At 51.9% G+C, this 16,707-nt stretch overlaps 1 protein-coding gene across 3 annotated transcripts in view; it reads left to right on the forward strand.

Annotated features, from left to right (window-relative positions):
* The first annotated feature begins 2,006 nt into the window (after nt 1–2,006).
* RBPMS2 (RNA binding protein, mRNA processing factor 2) overlaps nt 2,007–16,707 on the forward strand; it is a 48,865-nt gene continuing 34,164 nt past the window's right edge. Inside the window, exon 1 of one of the 3 annotated variants that reach the window (XM_077828914.1) lies at nt 2,007–2,549. In XM_077828914.1, coding sequence (XP_077685040.1) covers nt 2,490–2,549 — 60 coding nt within the window. In that variant the 5' untranslated portion in view covers nt 2,007–2,489. The remainder of the gene's footprint in view (nt 2,550–16,707) is intronic. The other 2 variants (XM_077828913.1, XM_077828912.1) reach the window with 2 other exon arrangements.

The raw sequence follows: 16,707 nt of genomic DNA on the forward strand, positions 1-16,707 counted from the left end.
CGCAGGCAAGAGAGGAGCTGAGGGTTCAAACACATTTATGGCGGGCTTGGTAAATCCACAGCAATACCAGCTAAGTGAAGGAGTCTTGATGGCGGTCGCACGGCTACTTGCTCCATAGGGAACAGCTAAACCAAACAAAAGAGAAATCCAATAAGCGGGATAGGTTAGAGAAGCAATTACAGGATTATTGTATCACCCGTCCTTCAGTCAAACACAAAACTAGCCAGCATCACTTCTCTATTTAGGCATTAGAATTTGCAGGGCAGGGTCAAAATTCACTGGGTCCGGGTGCCAGATCTGAGTATTTGTGGGACCGCAATGGATTTTATTGGTGCAATTGCAATGGCTAGGCTTGTTCCCTACGTAAACAGTAGAATTAGAGGGAGCTGGAGTGAAACTGGACTCAAATTGCCGTCTCCATGAACAAAGAGTGTGTGCCACAGTGACCCAGGGAAAGCACAGGAAAACACAGGGATTTGTTACCTGTTTAGAATTTTAACAATTCCCACCTTTCCAATTTGTGGTTAATTGCACAGTGAAATCTAAATGTGTATGCCCCAAAAGGCTCTTTCCGGCTTCCTTTTATGGTAAGTTACATTTATTGAATTGTTCAATAAAGCACAAGAACAAAAATCACAACCAGAAGATCGTCACAAGCCACACAAAGGAAAGACCCCACCTTATGCCTGGAGCATGCAGTCTAAAGGCAGACAATTCCAACTATCCTCCTCTCACAGGGCTCCAAGACAGTCAGTCATCCTTGTCTCTTTTAAATATTAATTTCTTCTCTTAGCTGCTCCTGCTCCATCTCCCCTGTTCCCCGCTCCCCAAGGGCATGCCTTGGCCCATTAGGGAGATGAGCATTGTTTAGCGGTCTGGTAAAATCCCCGCTCTCCCCCCACTCCCCCCATTCCACTGGCTAAATGGAGAACAAGTCTAGCTACTCGCTTGAGCACCGAGAAACGAGATCTAGGCATCCTGGCATAACAGCGCTGGAAAAACGTATCCTCATGGATCCAGTCCATATTTAACCCCAATCCCTGCAAATCCCCCCCCCCCCCGATGCTGGATCTGTGTTTTGGTGGTATCGTTGTCCTGGAATATGCTGATGTGTGTGTGTGCGGACACTGTTGTTGTAGCCTTGTGGGTCCCAGAATATTAGAGAGACAAGGTGGGTGGGGTACTGTCTCTTACTGGACCAACTTCTGTTGGTGAGAGAGACAAGTTTTGGAGCTACACAGGTCTTCAGGTCTGGGCAAGGTACTCAGCGTGACACTGTGGCGCTGGAGGGAAAGCGTGTCTCTCCCCAACAGAGGCTGATCCAGTCAAACATATTTCCTCACCGGCCTTGTCTTTGTTAGCGGAAACGTCAGGGCTGGATCCAGGGGCTGGATGTGGGTGCCCGAGGTGATGTGCTGACATGCAGTGAGCTCCCAGTGGGACAATAGGAGAGACTCCACTTGGTGTATGACACGGCTTACGCCAACCTCTCCCTATGGAGATCAGGCTGGGGGCGGGACGGGGGGGGGGGTCAGAGACCGCCTCGGCAAGGCTCTTCTCCCTTCCTCTGAAGCATCTGGTGCACTCAACTGCCCAAGCATCTCGGTGGCCCACGGGCTGACCCAGCATGACCCCGCCTGCAGTCTCTATTTGTGCGGCTCCCAAGCTGGCTGGAGCTGCGAGGGGGGCTGTCGTGGCACCGGTGGTGGTGGGGGGTGCCCTGTAGGCAGCCGAGTGGGTAGGGGGCGCGGCCCGGCCGGTCAGAGCCTGGGGAGCAGGCCGGGACCGGCTCTGGGCGGAACGGGGCCGCTGGCCCTTTAAGAAAGTTCAATCGTGCGAGTTCATCAAAGTTTAAAAAGTTTTTCGTGGAAAAAAAACTGTGGTGGGGGGGGGGCAGGAAAGTTGGCTGCGGGCGGCGGGGATTGGCTGCGGGTTCCCCGGGAGACGGTGATGCAGGGCGAGGGGCCGGGCCGGAGCCCAGCTGAGCCCCCCTCTCCTCCCCCCCGCCCGGGCGGGCTGCGCCGAGCCATTGATGACCCTATTGAAAAGGCGCAGGCGGCAGCTCGGGGCTGCACTCGGGGCCGGCGGCTGCAGCTCGTTGGCACCTTCCCCCTCCCTTAATTGCTCCTCAGCCAACTCCATGTGAGCCCGGCCGGGTACAAATAGCCCCGCGCCGCGTTCCCCCCCACACCGCGCACCTCGCCCACGCCGCACTCCCGTTCAGTTGGGCGGTGGCCAGCCCGCCCCGCACCCTCCCGGGCAGCACCAGGGCACCCAGCCTGGACACCATCTCCGCACCTAGCTGCACCCCGGAGCCTTTTGTTTGTTGGTCACCCACAGGCACCATTTCCAAGCCCAGCCCAGGACCGCAGCTCCCCCGAAAGCCTCCTGCCCCCAAGAGAGCCAAGCCCGGGGGAAGCCCTGCGATCCCTGGACAAAGAAGCTACAAAGAACCCAGGACCGTCCACTCAGCCCCCTGCACCCCCGCCATGAGCAACCTCAACAAGGAGAGCGAGCACAGTAACAGCAGCAACAACATCGAGGAGGAGGTAAGGGGCTGGGGAGCTCTGCCCTCTTCCTTGGAGGGGGCTGGGAGGGTAGGCTCAGGGGCTGGGAGGGTTTGGGGTTCCTGGCCTGTCTCTGTGGGTGGGGTGGTAAATTGGCTAGGGAGGTGTAGGGCTTAATGGGGAATTTGGATCCTAGTCTCCCTTGCCCTTAGCTAGGTGGGATGCGGACCTGAGCATGTACTCCTTATTGGGGGTGTGGGCACAGGCTGGTCTCAAAGAGCACCTCTGATGCTCCCCACAAGTACACCCCACTTCCCCTCTGTGGGGCTGAGCCTCCTTAATGGGCTCAAAGTGTCCAAGCCCACCAGAAATGTAAAGCCCTGCTCTTCCCTCAGTGCCCACCTTGGCTGGGGCTGGGCGGCTGGCTGCACAGTCAGATTCCTGCTCTCTTCCGGCTGGGAGTGGAGCTGTGCAAAAGAACAAACTAAATTTCTCAAAATTTTCTGTGTGGGATCTTTGCTCCAGCGAAAGCCAGAGCTGCTCTAAGCCCTAGCATGGCGCTGTGGACAGGTGCCCAACCCAAGGCTGTACCTTTCTGCGGGGTTGGGAACAATCTTGTCTGAGGCTGGGGGCAATGCTTGAACTTTGCCATCCCTGAGCTTGGCTAGCTTTCTGTGCCTACAGCTGGGACTGGCCCTTGGGGTCCCTGAGAATCGCCTCATGAGCCAGGAGAACTTGCTCTCTCCATTTCACCATTTAAATCCTCATGCTGCTTTGTGCTTAAAGTGATCTTAAAAGTGTGTTGGGGGGGCGGGCTCTGCCATAACCTGGGAGCAGCAGCTTTGGCAAGCCAGGAAAAGTGTCCCTCTGTGCTCCGGCTTGATCTCTTTCAAAGAAACCTTGGCTGGGTCTGACCCCTAGCCGCACACCACCCCCAAAACATGCACACACTAACTGCTGCTGGCTGGTGTAGTGCAGCCCATTCCTGCTTGTATTTCTGGGCAAAGGGCATCTCATAGCCCCTGGAGAGGAAGGATGACACCCCTCATCCAGCCCTGATTCCCCTTCCACCCAAAGCTTGGGTGGAGGGGTTCCTGGGGGTGGGGAACATCTCAGAATTAAATGAATCCCTGGCATGCAGCTGGGTTGATGGAGGGGGGCTCGTAGGGAAGTGCAGCTGTTTAAGCAGGCCTGGTCAGGTGTGAAGAGGTGCTCTCCTCAGAGCCTTGAAATACTCGCTAGTCTGGTGGGAACTGCATGGTCCATCTCCCGCTCTCTCCTTGAGAATGCACTGGCTTCCCAGGGTAAGGACTGTTGCAGGCTAGCTAGAGGTCAGGAACATCACTTTGTCTCATTCTATTTTGCCTGGTTTGACCTCCTGTGTGACCTTGGGGAGATTGGCTAGCCCTGCCTGGTGCAGGAGCCCTAGAGCGTGGCTCTGCGGAATGAGGACAAGGCTCCTTAGCTTCTGGGTTGGAGGGGACCCGCACTGGTTGCAGTGTGCCTGGGCTGTCCCCAGCTTGGCCAGAGCAGGGCTGCCATGCTCTGCTGGAGACCTCCGTCTGCTTTCAGTACAGTGGGTGGGCAAGAGCCACTCAGGGCACAGAGAGGGTTGCCAGGCTCCTTTCTGTCTTCTCTCTGACCACTGATGGCTAGAGATGCAAATCTGGACTCTGGTTAGCTTTGTGCTGCATAGCGTACTGGCTCTGAGAGCCCTGTGCGGGGAGGGTGGAGAGACCTGGGATACTGCTCTCGGCAGGAGAAGCCTAGAACAGAAACCATGCAGCCTGGTGTCCAGATGGCATGCTGCGGGCAGCAGAGAAAACAATCCCTCTGTGTCACTGCCTCGTCCTCCACCAGAAAGTCTGTCCCCTTAGTCACTGCACCAGAGTACTTAGCACGGTCCCTGACTCTTCATGGGGCTCTGAGAAGTCTCTGAAGTAAGCCCAAGGATGCTAACCCTTTGGGCGCCAACCTAATGTTGTTCGTGTGTAGTTCTCCGCGCTGGAGGGAAGCGTGAATTCCCTGGTAGCTTCGGTTGGCTATGCTAGTCTTCCCGTCCCCTCCCCCAACTCTCCTCGAAGGAGCCGTGTAGCACTGCCGGCGCAGAATGGCGGCCGTGTTTCCACCCCGGCATTGGGCGAAATGCTCCCAGTACGTTGGTGAAGCATGCTGAGCTCTTGATCCGTGACCTCTCAACAGCTACACAAGAAACCCCCTTAATGCTGAGGCTACCTGTCCAACCCCTCGCTGTTCTTGGGGGTGGGCAGGAACAAAGGCTCGCACTTGCCTAGGTCTGTGGGAAGTGGGCGGGGAAGATGGTAATGGCTAGTGGAGTGAGAGGGCTCAAAGCGCTGTCTGGGGACAGGGTGGTGACTGCTTTTCCCATGGGTTGAGATGGAGAGGAGGGGTCGACTACCTAGTGCCTTGGCACAGCTGGAGAGAGGGTGGCGGCCGCAGCAGCAGCACTTTACAGCATGCCTGGGTTTGTCTCCCCCTGCTTGGCACTTTCTGAGTCGCCCCTCTCCTTCCCTCACCTCTGATCAGCCAAGCTAGTCCCGTTCATGCTCCTGTAACACAGGAAGGGGTTTATTACCGGCAGTTGGTCAGCCCTGCCCATGGGGAATCTGCTACAGTACTGCTTAACTAATAGGCACTAATGCCTGGGAAACCCATTGCAGATCCTTGATTTGATTATTCACTGGCCTGCAGAACTTGCCAGTGAAACCCAAGATCCTGGGTCACTTAATTAGTCAGTTGAAACAGAATTACAACTGTCTAGTGCACCCTGTAGCATGCTGGTAAGTGGTGTGCACGGTAATTTGTCAGGCTATCAGACCTCATGCTGGAGTAAGGTTTCCTATTGCTGCATTTGCTGAGAGCAATGTGGCTGGTGGGCTAGCAAAGTGGAGACTCCCAATTCTACTATCCTCGGATACACTGTGGCATTGTGACAATATGCAATTCCACAGGGAAGGAAGGAACACCTGGCCCTTCCAACAGTGATGTGTGGCGCTGAGATGGGACTTGACTCTTCCAAGAAAGCTAGTACTGTATTTCAATGTCTGTCCACCATGAGCAGGGTGAGAGCAAAGGGGTGTGAATAAAATAATAGTTTGGCATGTTCTCAGCAAAGGGGGGCAGCATCCACAATCCTCAAATTGGTAGAGCTGCACAGGTATGGAGGAGCCAGACAAACTGCAATGGCTTGTACAAAAGTCCAGAGGATTATAGTAGGTCTCCTCCAAGAGTAACTTCTAGGGCAAGGGTTGTCAACCTGGGGGTCATGGCCACCCCATTTCTAATGAGAGAGTGTCCTTGATCCCTGGAAAGGGGGTGCTGGTCTGGTCTTGGGGTGGAGAGCCATGGTATGGAAAAAGCTAAGGGCTTCTGTGCTAAGACACCTGGCCCCTCCCAAGCAGTCTTCTTCACTAGAGTACAAGATCTCTACTAGTTCCTTGTTGGGTGTAGCTGCCTAATTCCCAAAGCTATAGGACGTTAATTGCTGCTTTGGGAAGAGCATTCCACAGTCCTTGTTTGTCAGACATTTTCCCCTTTCTTCTTCCCATAATTCCTTGTTACACAGGACTTCTCTGCATCACTCAAATTCCTCTCCCTTCTTGTATCTGCATCCTTCTAAGAAGACATGGCCATCTCAAAACACACTTTGGGCTAAAGTCTTTCCTCCTAGTGTTGCAAACCACACCTTGGGTGACTGAGTGGAGGGGAACTCTTTTCTCCATGTGTACTTGACAGCATGCTATAGAAAGATTCATTTCCCTTGTCTAGCCAGTTACCCCCTCTCCACTCACATCAATAGGGGACAAATCTACTGAAAAAAGTGACTAAAACTAGCAGTAGGCTTGACATGACTTTGAATTTGGGGTCTTGAAACTGACTGGAATTCTAGTCAATGTTAATGTTGAACCTCTTCCCTGTCACTGGTGAGGCAAGCAGTATGTTATCTAGCATCTAGATCTTCACTCAGATCTAATCCTTCCTGCCCTGCTCTGAGCACTCTATTCTCAGAATGCCCTCAAACTTCTGTTCCTAGATGCATGCCTCTGCATGGGTGAATTTGGTCTCTTTTTCCACATAACACTGTAAACTCCTATCAAAGTTGGCATCCACAACCACCCTTTAAGCCTCTCTGTAAAACCAGTATGTCCCTCCCACTGAACACATGTACCTTGGCTTATTCTCCTTCTCCCCACTTGGCACTTGTCTGTGTATCTCCCAAATTTAACCTCACTGGCACCTAATCTCAAGGTCCCTGTCTTTCACAACCCCTCCTGATTAGTGTCCTCCATAATCTCATTAATGTGCCTCTCTCCCACTGCTTGGTCATAATGAAAACCTTAAATAGCAGGGCCTCACACTAGTCCCTGGTCTACCTCACCAGACACCTCCCCGAACTTGATACACTGCCACTTACCATTATCCGTTGTTTACATGACGAAGCCAGTCATCCGTCTACATGCCAAGCTATTCTGAACTAACTGATATGCGAAGTTGTCTCTACAGACCTTCTTCCAGCCACTAACTTTAGCTCAGCAAACAAGCTGCTCTAGCGAGCAGCACTGATACTTGTGACATTGGCACACGTAAACAAAACATGGCAACTTACTGATACTGCACTAGCACCTCAGGACCCCAGTGTGCCTGGTGCTGTACAAACAGAACCAGGTGAGCACCCCAGGGCAGGGACTTACAATCGGTCCTCTATCAACTGCAATGCTGTTTTACCTGCCAGATGGCTGTCACGTTGCCCTCTCTCTGGGGTGGGAGTTGAACTTTCCCAGCTGTGATGGCCAGTAGACCTATAAGAGGTTCCATATAGCTCCTAGCCTGCAGCAAATATAAAGGAGGGGAGAGGACATGTGAGGCACCTGTGAGGTTAGGGCAGAGATCTGGCGAGAAGCAAAGGGATCTGTCCCTGGACTCCTCTTGAAGAGGCTCATCTGCTATGGCCAGCCTCTGGCTAGGATGGCAGATACCTTGCATGAGAAATTCAACAGGAATCCAGTCTTCTTCTGTTCTCCACCTCCTAGGTCCCAGGCTGGCTCTGTCTCCATTAGAGAAGGATTGAGTTTAGGTCAAGCTTGGCTAGAGTGATGTAAACTCAACCACTCTTCGTAGTATGACATAATGGGGCTGGGGGAAGGGGAGCTCACACTTCTCTCACCAGCTGGTGAATGGTCATAGATGCTCTTATTTGCTAAGGCTCTTTGAGTAGTCCTCATGCAACCACACTGGCCAGCTCTTGTTTCTTTTCTCTCCTCTTTCAGAGAAACTGTAGTCTAACCTCAGTTATGTCTCTGGATGCTTAAGCTGCCTTCTACCCAAGTGGATTTTCACTTTCTCCAGCTGTACTGCACTCACTCATTTTTTTCAAAACTAACTCTTCTGAAATCAAACAACCCTGGACTGTTGTGTTCAGTGCCCCATTCCTTACTATAGAGAACTTGAGTAGCTAGTGGCAGTAGCTTCCATCAGTGTTCACTCTACTTGTTATACCCCTTTCTTCCTACCCTGCATTTTGACTACTTGGATTATAAGCTCTTCAGGGCAGAGCCTGTCTGGACAGTGTCTAGTACAATGGGGCCTGTTAGCCAGCCCTTGGGCACTACTGCAATAAACACCTGTAATAAAGGTTCCTGTTCTCAATGGCTGCTTCCCAAACAGGGTAGGAATACAGTAGAGCCAGGATGGTGCCTGTGTCTTTACTTCCTGGATTGTAAAGAACATCTCTGCCAGTTCCAGACCTGTTCAGCTAAAATCTGTCACTAAAAGCCTATGGGAACAGTGGCTGAGTGCCTGGATCATGGGTCCTGGAATCTTACTCCCGGTGGCCTGTGGTATGTCCACAAATGCTCAATCTACTTTTGATTCCTTATCCTACCCCAACAGCTCGCGCTCTCTCTCAATTAGCCAATGAGATCTCACTGCCAATACTTCTGATGCTCAGTGACCACTCCCACCACCTCTTCCTGGTCTAGCACCCCAGTAAAGTTTGGATCTATCTACAGTGATCTCCCAGCTAAGCCAGTCAAGCATCAGTTACATCCATTGGAGCTGTCTCCATGGCTCAACATCTCTAGGCACTGCTCTTCCATACTACACAAACAGGAGTTCTCTAACTCTTCGCTGGGCCCCCCTTTGAAAATATTTCAGGCTGTGATGACCCCCCCCAAAAGTGATAGCAAATTACTGTACATCCTCATAGGAGCACTAAATGGAGCATGTAATCATTATCCTTGCAGTCAAAGGCACTGACACTTTTCAAAAAGTGTAAAATAGGGTGACCATATTTAAAATTTCCAAATAGAGGACCCACTAGGGGGTTGGGGAATGGGGGAGAGGGGGTGGGTGGGTTGGGTTACAGCAATACCATACTATGCCACCCTCACTTCTGCACTGTTGCTGGCAACGGTACTGTCTTCAGAGCTGGGCTCCTGGCCAGCAGCTGCCACCCTCTGGCTGTTCAGTGCTGAAGGCAGTGCCTCCACCAGCAGCAGCTGCACAGAAGTAAGGGTGGCAATACCATAACCAATAGCTTTGAGACCCCTTTTTGGGTCAGGACCACCAGTCTGAGAAACGGTGTTAGAACATGGGTACAGATGCCCAGATGTTAATACTGCCTGGCTTTAGAACCCAGTCTTCTGCCTCTCCTACACAAATCTCCAACAGACAAGATGGATTGTGTAGCCTTAATTACACACCCTCTCAAAACACAACCTCTTATGATAAAAAGCCTAGCTCTAGGGCTGTTCTTCTCCCCAAACCCTGCTATTGCTAACACAGGAGGCAGCTCCCTTTGAAAAGAATCCCCAGACTCTGATCTGACAAAGTTAGAGGAAACAAGACTCTTCCAGTATCTTCTTAAGGAAATATAGCATAGTTTAGGTTCCCACTGTCATGCACGCCAGCTTTCTTTGCTGGTCTCTGTTTCAAGCAAAGCACTCCTATTCCATGCAGTTAAATGGGGTCTGTTTTCTTCCTTATGTTGCTTGCATGTTGGTAATGACAGTGGCTCCCTCTCAACTCCTGGGGAGCACTGTCAAATCCTAAAACATTCCTTGGGTCTGCCACCAAGCACCACAGCTCCAAATACAAAAGTGAAACTGGTGGGTCTAGGCCACAGCTGTGGGCAAAAAGCATTGCCTCTAATCCATAACTATGTACTGAAGCTATAGCCATCTGACTTTTCCCTGGCACTGAGCAACTGTGGCTCCCCCAGTGAGCTATGGCTGCCTGGCCTCAAAGTAGGCATGTAGAGTCATAGTAGCTTAAAATGAGAACTCTGGCTTCTAGCCTTCAGTATGGTGCCTAAGCAAATGAAATACAGAACATAGTGGGGCCAGTTCAGTCCTGTCTGTCAGCTTTGACAAGTTCTAGACTCGTCAGAGGAAGACACAAGACTCCCTGTAAGAGGAGTAATTAACAAAGGAAACCTTCCTAAGAGATCTGGTCTAAGGATTACTTTGGGGAAGGTCTCTGGCCTATGTTAGGCCATCAGACTAGATCACAATAGCCTCTTCTGGCCTTGGCATCTATAAATTTGCTCCACATCACTTAACGGCTTGAAGGAGGCTTTATAGTTGACAAACATCTGCCCTAGCTTATGTACCTGAATAGCCTTATTTGTTTGACCTCTGAATCCTGCTAGCTCTTGGCCTCCTTCTTATGGAAGTGAGTTCCACAGTGTTGACCAGTTTTAAATGTGATGTCTCTAACATCAGTGGGTATTCTCTCTGTACAACAGACAAGTAGCTAAGCCAGGAGGTCCCATTTACCTCTTCATTGTTCTAGCAAGGAAAAATTTAATATCTACTCTCAAAGGCTTCAAGCCTTATCTGTGATCTGATTTCTAAAGCTATGCACTGATTCAGACCAAGCATAAAATTCAAATCTAATGCATCACTTTGTCACCTAAGACACATGTAGTCAGATCAGGAAAACAAGTCAATGACACTGGCTCATTCTGGGTCTGAAACAACACATAAAATGGTGTCTCTGCAGAAGGCAAGGAAACTCCTATGCTGTAAAGATACCATAGGTATACAACAGAAGGACACCTCCCTCCCCCCCTTTCCGTTACACATCTAAACAACTACATAGCTGAAATCTGGTTCCTCTTACCTAGAGTTGGGTCTTGGAAGGTAAATGTGCACTAGGTTACCAACAATCTCCCTGACATGCTGGAATGAGACTCCCTGTACTGAAAAGGCTCTGCATGATGTTGCTGACATGAGAGAAACAATCTTAATGCTGGATGGGGCCCTAAAAGTGGTAATTGCTTCCAGACATGTGCTGACAAATATTTTGTCAGACCCCAAATTGCTACTTCACCTGGAAAGCATTGAAATTCACAGGTTCAGGTGGTCCATGTTCTGAATCTGTTGTAGCCTTACCACCAGTCTGAGATCATGTGATTATGACATTTGTCAGGTGTGATCCCATGTGGATAGGAGACAAAGGAAAACTCAAGCTGCTGCAGGAAGCAATGCTGGTGACCTTTATAGGAAAAGGAGTGGAAGTGCCATCTGACCCTCCCTTGGCATGGTGGGAAGGGGTAACTGCATTTTAAATGAGACAAACCAGTCCTGTGCACTGAGAGCAAGTGGCTAGTGCAACAGACAGAATGAGGAAGCATCACTGCTAAAGGATCAGACCTTGGACTGAAGAACTGAACTTGCTCCTGGGCTCTGGCCTCACTGGCAATTGGCACTCAGCCAGCCACACCCACTTAAGCACACTTGCAAAAACCTCTACACTACAAGTGACACCTGAGAGAGTGAAACTACAGTAAACTACCACTTTATTACTAGGGAGGTGCTTGTGCTGTAGTGATGAGGGCCATACAAGTACCAGTTGGTGTGATGCCAGCCTGGAAGGTGAAACTAAGAGAAACTTCTGCAGAAGTCTAATTCCTGCCCTTTCCTGGACATGCTGGAGGGGGAAGAATGTTCCCCCTAGATACTGGCTGTGGCTTAAAGGCCATAGCCAGCCCTAGGCACATACAGCCACTTGGTGGTGCCCCCTGCAGCCAATGTGCTGGAGCTGAGGCAGTGCCCCTTCCTTCAGTTAGAAGGCAGGGTGAGCCGCAGATGCGGTGTGGTGAGGATGGCTGAAGCAGTGCCCCTGGGAACTCTGGCAATGGGGCCAGAGCTGCAGGCAGTGAGTGACCCTTGCCTGGCCTAGCAATGGCCTGTGTGGAATAAATGGCATGGCCTGGTTTGGGATCAAGCAGCCCACACCAAGCCTCTTGTCTCCAAGGGTGCTGATTAGGGCAGGGAATGGTGGGGAGGTGCATGGGATGACTCAAGATGAAATCCCTTGGAGGGAGGGGAAGCCCTAATGATTCTAGCAGCTGTCAGGGTCAAGGCTGAACTGCCCCACTGTGCAGGTCTGACACAGGAGTACTACTTGGAAGCTTCCTCTTTGACCCCATTCATAAGACCTGGATCAAAGTTTAAAGGGGGATGACCCTGTCACATGACTTCCCCTGAGTCAATGGCTGGCTACATGCTTTGCCATTCACAGTGCAGATTGGGATTGATCCTGTCCATAACTGGCCAAGGGAGCTCTGCAATGCCTCACAGGAAGTTGCCTTGAACTCCTGCTGCCCACTGCACCATGCTAGCTGTGAGAGCACTACAAGCATAGTAGCAGCCAAGCTTGTGAGCCAAGCTGGGATGAGGAGGATCCCAAAGGTGCATGATACTCTGGTCTCGTGGAGATTCTGCTGTATGTTCTCCTCTAACTGGGAGCTTCTTTCACAGGCTGAGTCTGTGCAGACTCAGCCCAAGCTTGGCTAGAGAGCTGTGACCAGTCAGGGGAACACAGCCTCTTTGCTGCAGCTCCCCTTCAGAGTGGTTCTCATTCAGCCCTATTTTTTTGGGGGGGGGAGGTGTTCTCTCCAGTGGGGTTGTCCAATGTAGTGTAGGTAGCTAGGTATCTATCTGCTTCTAGACTGGGCAGAGCTGTCATTGTGTGGGGCAGATACTCCCAGCATGTTGGAGTTACCAGCTGTGCTTTGGCATGGATACCCTCTTGAGCCTTCATGGAGGGCAAGGCCAGAAGGGCCCATTACAGTTCTAGTCTGACCTGGATAAACTCAGTCTAAACCAATGGTACTTGGCACTAAGTCCATAAGAAGGTAGGTATTAAACATGGTTGCATGGCCTAAATGTACATCTACAGGGCAGAGCTTCTCCTTACCAGCCAGTGGCACCCTAGAGCCCTGCTCCCTTCTTGGAGATATGGTGGGGAGGAAGGAAATGGCTTCAGAGCTGCATCTTGCTTAAATACCTTTGTGTCTGGCCAGACAGCTCCTCTGGGCCTCTCCAGAAACTGAGTTGTCTAGGGGCAGGATCCAGAGCTGTCCTCAGGAATGTTTCCCCAAACAAGCAATAGGTGGGTTGACTGGGCTTTTGAAGTAACCCCATGGTAGGGGGCCTGGGTCAGAGGTGTGCCTGCAGCATGTGTAGACATTCAAGCTAGATTAAAGCTAGCTTGGGTAGCCCTACATGGGGGACATCAACACTGCAGGGGGGGTAATGGCTGCACAAGTCTCTGGGTACACTGGGGGTGCGGTGCATGTTGGATTTGAGGGAGGGCAAGGCTGCCCTCTCTCCCCCAACCTTTTGCCTTTACAGTAGGCTGTTCCAGGGCTCCCTTGGGCTGGAGGGGGAGGGAAGCAGTCTTCTCTCTCGTTCCCCCCCACCCCACGCAATGTGTTCTTTAGTGGCTTCTTAGTGCTGCCCCTCCCTTCCCCCTGCTCTGTCACAACTTATCGCTTGCTTAGCCTCCAGACTCTTCCTCCTGGGCTTCCTGCTTTTGGTTTGTTTTGCCTGCCTGCCTGTGCCACTCGTGCTCAGCACCGCATGTCTGCATTCGGTGGCCATCTCTCCCTGTGTCTTGCCACAGGCTGCTGCCTGCCTCTGGAGCAGTGCAGGGGTTAGAGCATGGATGCTGGCTGAAGTCAGGCACCCCTGGCATGTGCTGGTGCTACAGTTGAGCTGCCTATAGACCATCCCTAGCAGCACTTCCCAGAACTAGGGACTAGTAAAGGCTGGACTAAACTCATCTCAGAGGCGTCCTTTGTACTAGGGCTGCAGAAGCCAGTGGCAAGACTACAGGGACTTGGTCACTCATCCAGAGGAGGGGGGGACAGACATCACTGGGTGCTGTGGGGATGCTCACAGGCCTGCTGATGTTTCAGGTGACTTCTGTACTCCTGCAGATCCATGGTTCCAGACATCTGGAATTCTCCCTGCTTAGTCTAGCAAAGGATGCTGCAGAGCCAGTCTAGGAGCATGCCCAAGGCCTGGCCACTCCAGCAAAAGGGCAGTCTGGGAGTGAGGCACACCAGGTCTCTGGCAGGGTGTGTCAGGGCTGAGCAGCCAGCTGGTTAGATCAGGGTGTGTTTGGCAGGGACTTCTCCTGTTTTTCCCCTCCAGCTGTACCTGTTGCTTGGGGGAGCTAAGCAGGTGCTCCTCCAGGGGGCTGGCTCCCTGTGGATGCTAGAGGGGGTACCTGCAGCTGCTCAAGGGGGTGCACGTCCCTCAAGCTAAATGCCTAGGTGTGACAGGCCTGGTATAAGCTAGGAAGAGGTGCTGGTAAAGCCAGTGCTCTCTGCAGCTGCAGATCAGGCACACACCAAGGGCTGCCCCTTGACTTCCAGGCTTGCCTGGCCCACCTGCTGCTGGAAGGTGGGAGGCTGACAGACATAGATTCAGACTTTCTTGTTCCCCAGAACAGCTACAGCACACTCTGCGTCAGGGAAGCCTGCACAGCATCTCCTGTGGGGTGTGCAGTTCGGTCTTGTCCTCTTACCATAGCAAGAAATGCCAGCTGTAGTTCTGATCCAGTTACTAGGACCTGGACTGAACTTTGCACATGCCTCCTAAACAAGCTACCTGGTGAGGAGAGTCCCATGGCTCAAGGTGACCACCTGTGAGCTACAGTCCTTGCGGTCTTGACACCAGCTTCCTAAAAGGCCCATTGCCCTTGTACCACTAGAGACACATGACCCCCTCAGTGTGAGGAAACCTTCCCTGGCTGGTTGCCTGTGAGAGGGTCTCTGCTCCAGCAGCATGGCACTGACACAAGGCTTCAAAATCCAAGCAGTGTTCTGTTCCCTAGTACAATGAACACTAGCAAAGGACTGGCTGAGTGACCTTCAGGATGTTGACTGTTCCTTATTCTCTAGCTGCCTCTGATGCTGAATCCTTGTACCTAGTAAAGCAGGGGGGAAGCACTTTGGCTAGCCTAGGAACAGGCTACAGCTTTCTGGAATTGATTGTCTATTTGCTGAACTCCAGCTACCTAAAAGTAACTGAATGCTTGGGACTTGAGCAGCTGTCCTCTGCTGGGGGAACATCTCATGGCAGGCTTGTCCAGCTGTCTGGGGTAATCCATGCAAATGGGATCTCCGTTTAAAGGGCAGACTTGCTTTCCCTGAACAGGCTGTAGTGCCAGTGAGAAGGTGCTGTTTTGGTAGGTACTCCTGCTGCTAACATATCCAGCAATATCTAAAACTCCCCCCTCCCCCCAGGGTGCCCCAAAGAGGGGAGCTGGTCTAGCAGAGCGGTAAAGTAGCTTGGTGCAATGCTGGGTGACTGCACCACAGGGCTTTCCCAGACCAGGCCAGTGAGTCTAATCTCAGGGTGCATAGCCTGGTGCACCAAGCTAATCTCCAGCTGTCTGCTTCCTGCTCCTTCAGGCAGAAACCCATGTCTGTCTCTGCTTCCCAGCTAGCACAGTACAGTTTTCCTGCCTGGCCCCACTGTGGTTGGGCTAAAACCCAGTTTTAGAACGGCTCCTCCACCCAGATGTGCAGCAGGATGAAATCCTTGAATAGGAGCCTTAAACAGCCTTTATTGGAAGAGGCAGGGGAACATCCCCTGTATATGCACATGGCTCTGCCTTGTAGCCAGCACAGCTGTATTTATATCTGTTCTCAATGGCTCCCACTGTAAACCTGACTCTCATAAACACTCAAGCCTCCATCCCCATGCCACCTTCCCTTTCAGAGATGTTGCTATACTCACTATGGGGGGGGCCCAGATATTGGCACACTCTCCTGGGGGCTGGCATGGGCTTCCTCTGACTCCATATGTCAATCATGCTTGACTGTCATGAGTTGTAGAGGCCAAATGTGCCAGGCTGAGCATGTCTGGCTCCCTGTGTGCCAGCAGGGATGGTAGGCTGTACCACAGCTGGATGGTGCAGTCTGAGGGGAAGGGGATGATCTCTTCTCCTGGGGCGCTCAGAATGAGGCTTCACCACCACCCCCATGTACTGCACAATGGGAACCTAAATCTTCCCCTTTCTCTTCCTCAACTACCTGCTGAGCACTCTGCTGGGTCACTGATCTAACAGAAGGCCATGAAGGCCCTGCTGGGCTTGCCATTATAAATCCCTGGCTGTTGGTGGTGAGTACTTGATCTCCTAATCAGTGCCCTAAGGGGCAGGGTGGTCTCTACCAGCTTGGGGGGGGGGGCAGGGTGGTGATGGGGGAGGAAAACTCTCTTCTACAGACAAATGTGTGGAGAGATCTTTGGCTTGGTCTTCAGGCAACTGGGTTACAGTGTGGACAAACGGCAAAGAATTCTGCTTCAGAAACCAATCCAAATGCTCGCCAGTGACATAACCAGGATCCTGACAATCTGGTGTTTGGGGGAGCAGGGGTGAACCAATGAAATCACTTTACAGCACTCCCCTCCTACAGCACTGCTGTATACACTGTTTCTCTACCTACTTCAGTAATATGGCCACTTCTGGGGTGCAGCACAGCAGCTGTTCAGCCATGCATAGCAGTTCTATGTAAACTAGTCCCGTCCCTTCCCTTCCTGTCAAGTAGCTCTCAGTTTATTGCATTTATTGGGAAGTTCATCTTTGCAGTCACAGCACCCCCACTAAGTGCCGCTGCCTTTAAATGACTAGGAGCAGTCAGGAACTCTGCCTCGCAGCACAGGGTTACCTGATGCTACCTAGCACCTTCCCCCTTCAGAGGGGAGGAGGCCAGAACTGAATAGCTAGCTGGCAGCTTCAAACTCATTTGTGTTGGGGAAGTGCCTGCCTGCTGCAGCTGTATTGGCCACAGACCTAGTGCTGTGGAGAACCCTGCTTGTGGGCAAGGGCTTGCCACTCAAGCAGGACCATGTCAGGTCACCTGACTCTGTCATTGGCC

The sequence above is a fragment of the Eretmochelys imbricata genome, chromosome 10 (assembly GCF_965152235.1).
Source record: "Eretmochelys imbricata isolate rEreImb1 chromosome 10, rEreImb1.hap1, whole genome shotgun sequence".
Classification (NCBI taxonomy): domain Eukaryota; kingdom Metazoa; phylum Chordata; order Testudines; family Cheloniidae; genus Eretmochelys; species Eretmochelys imbricata.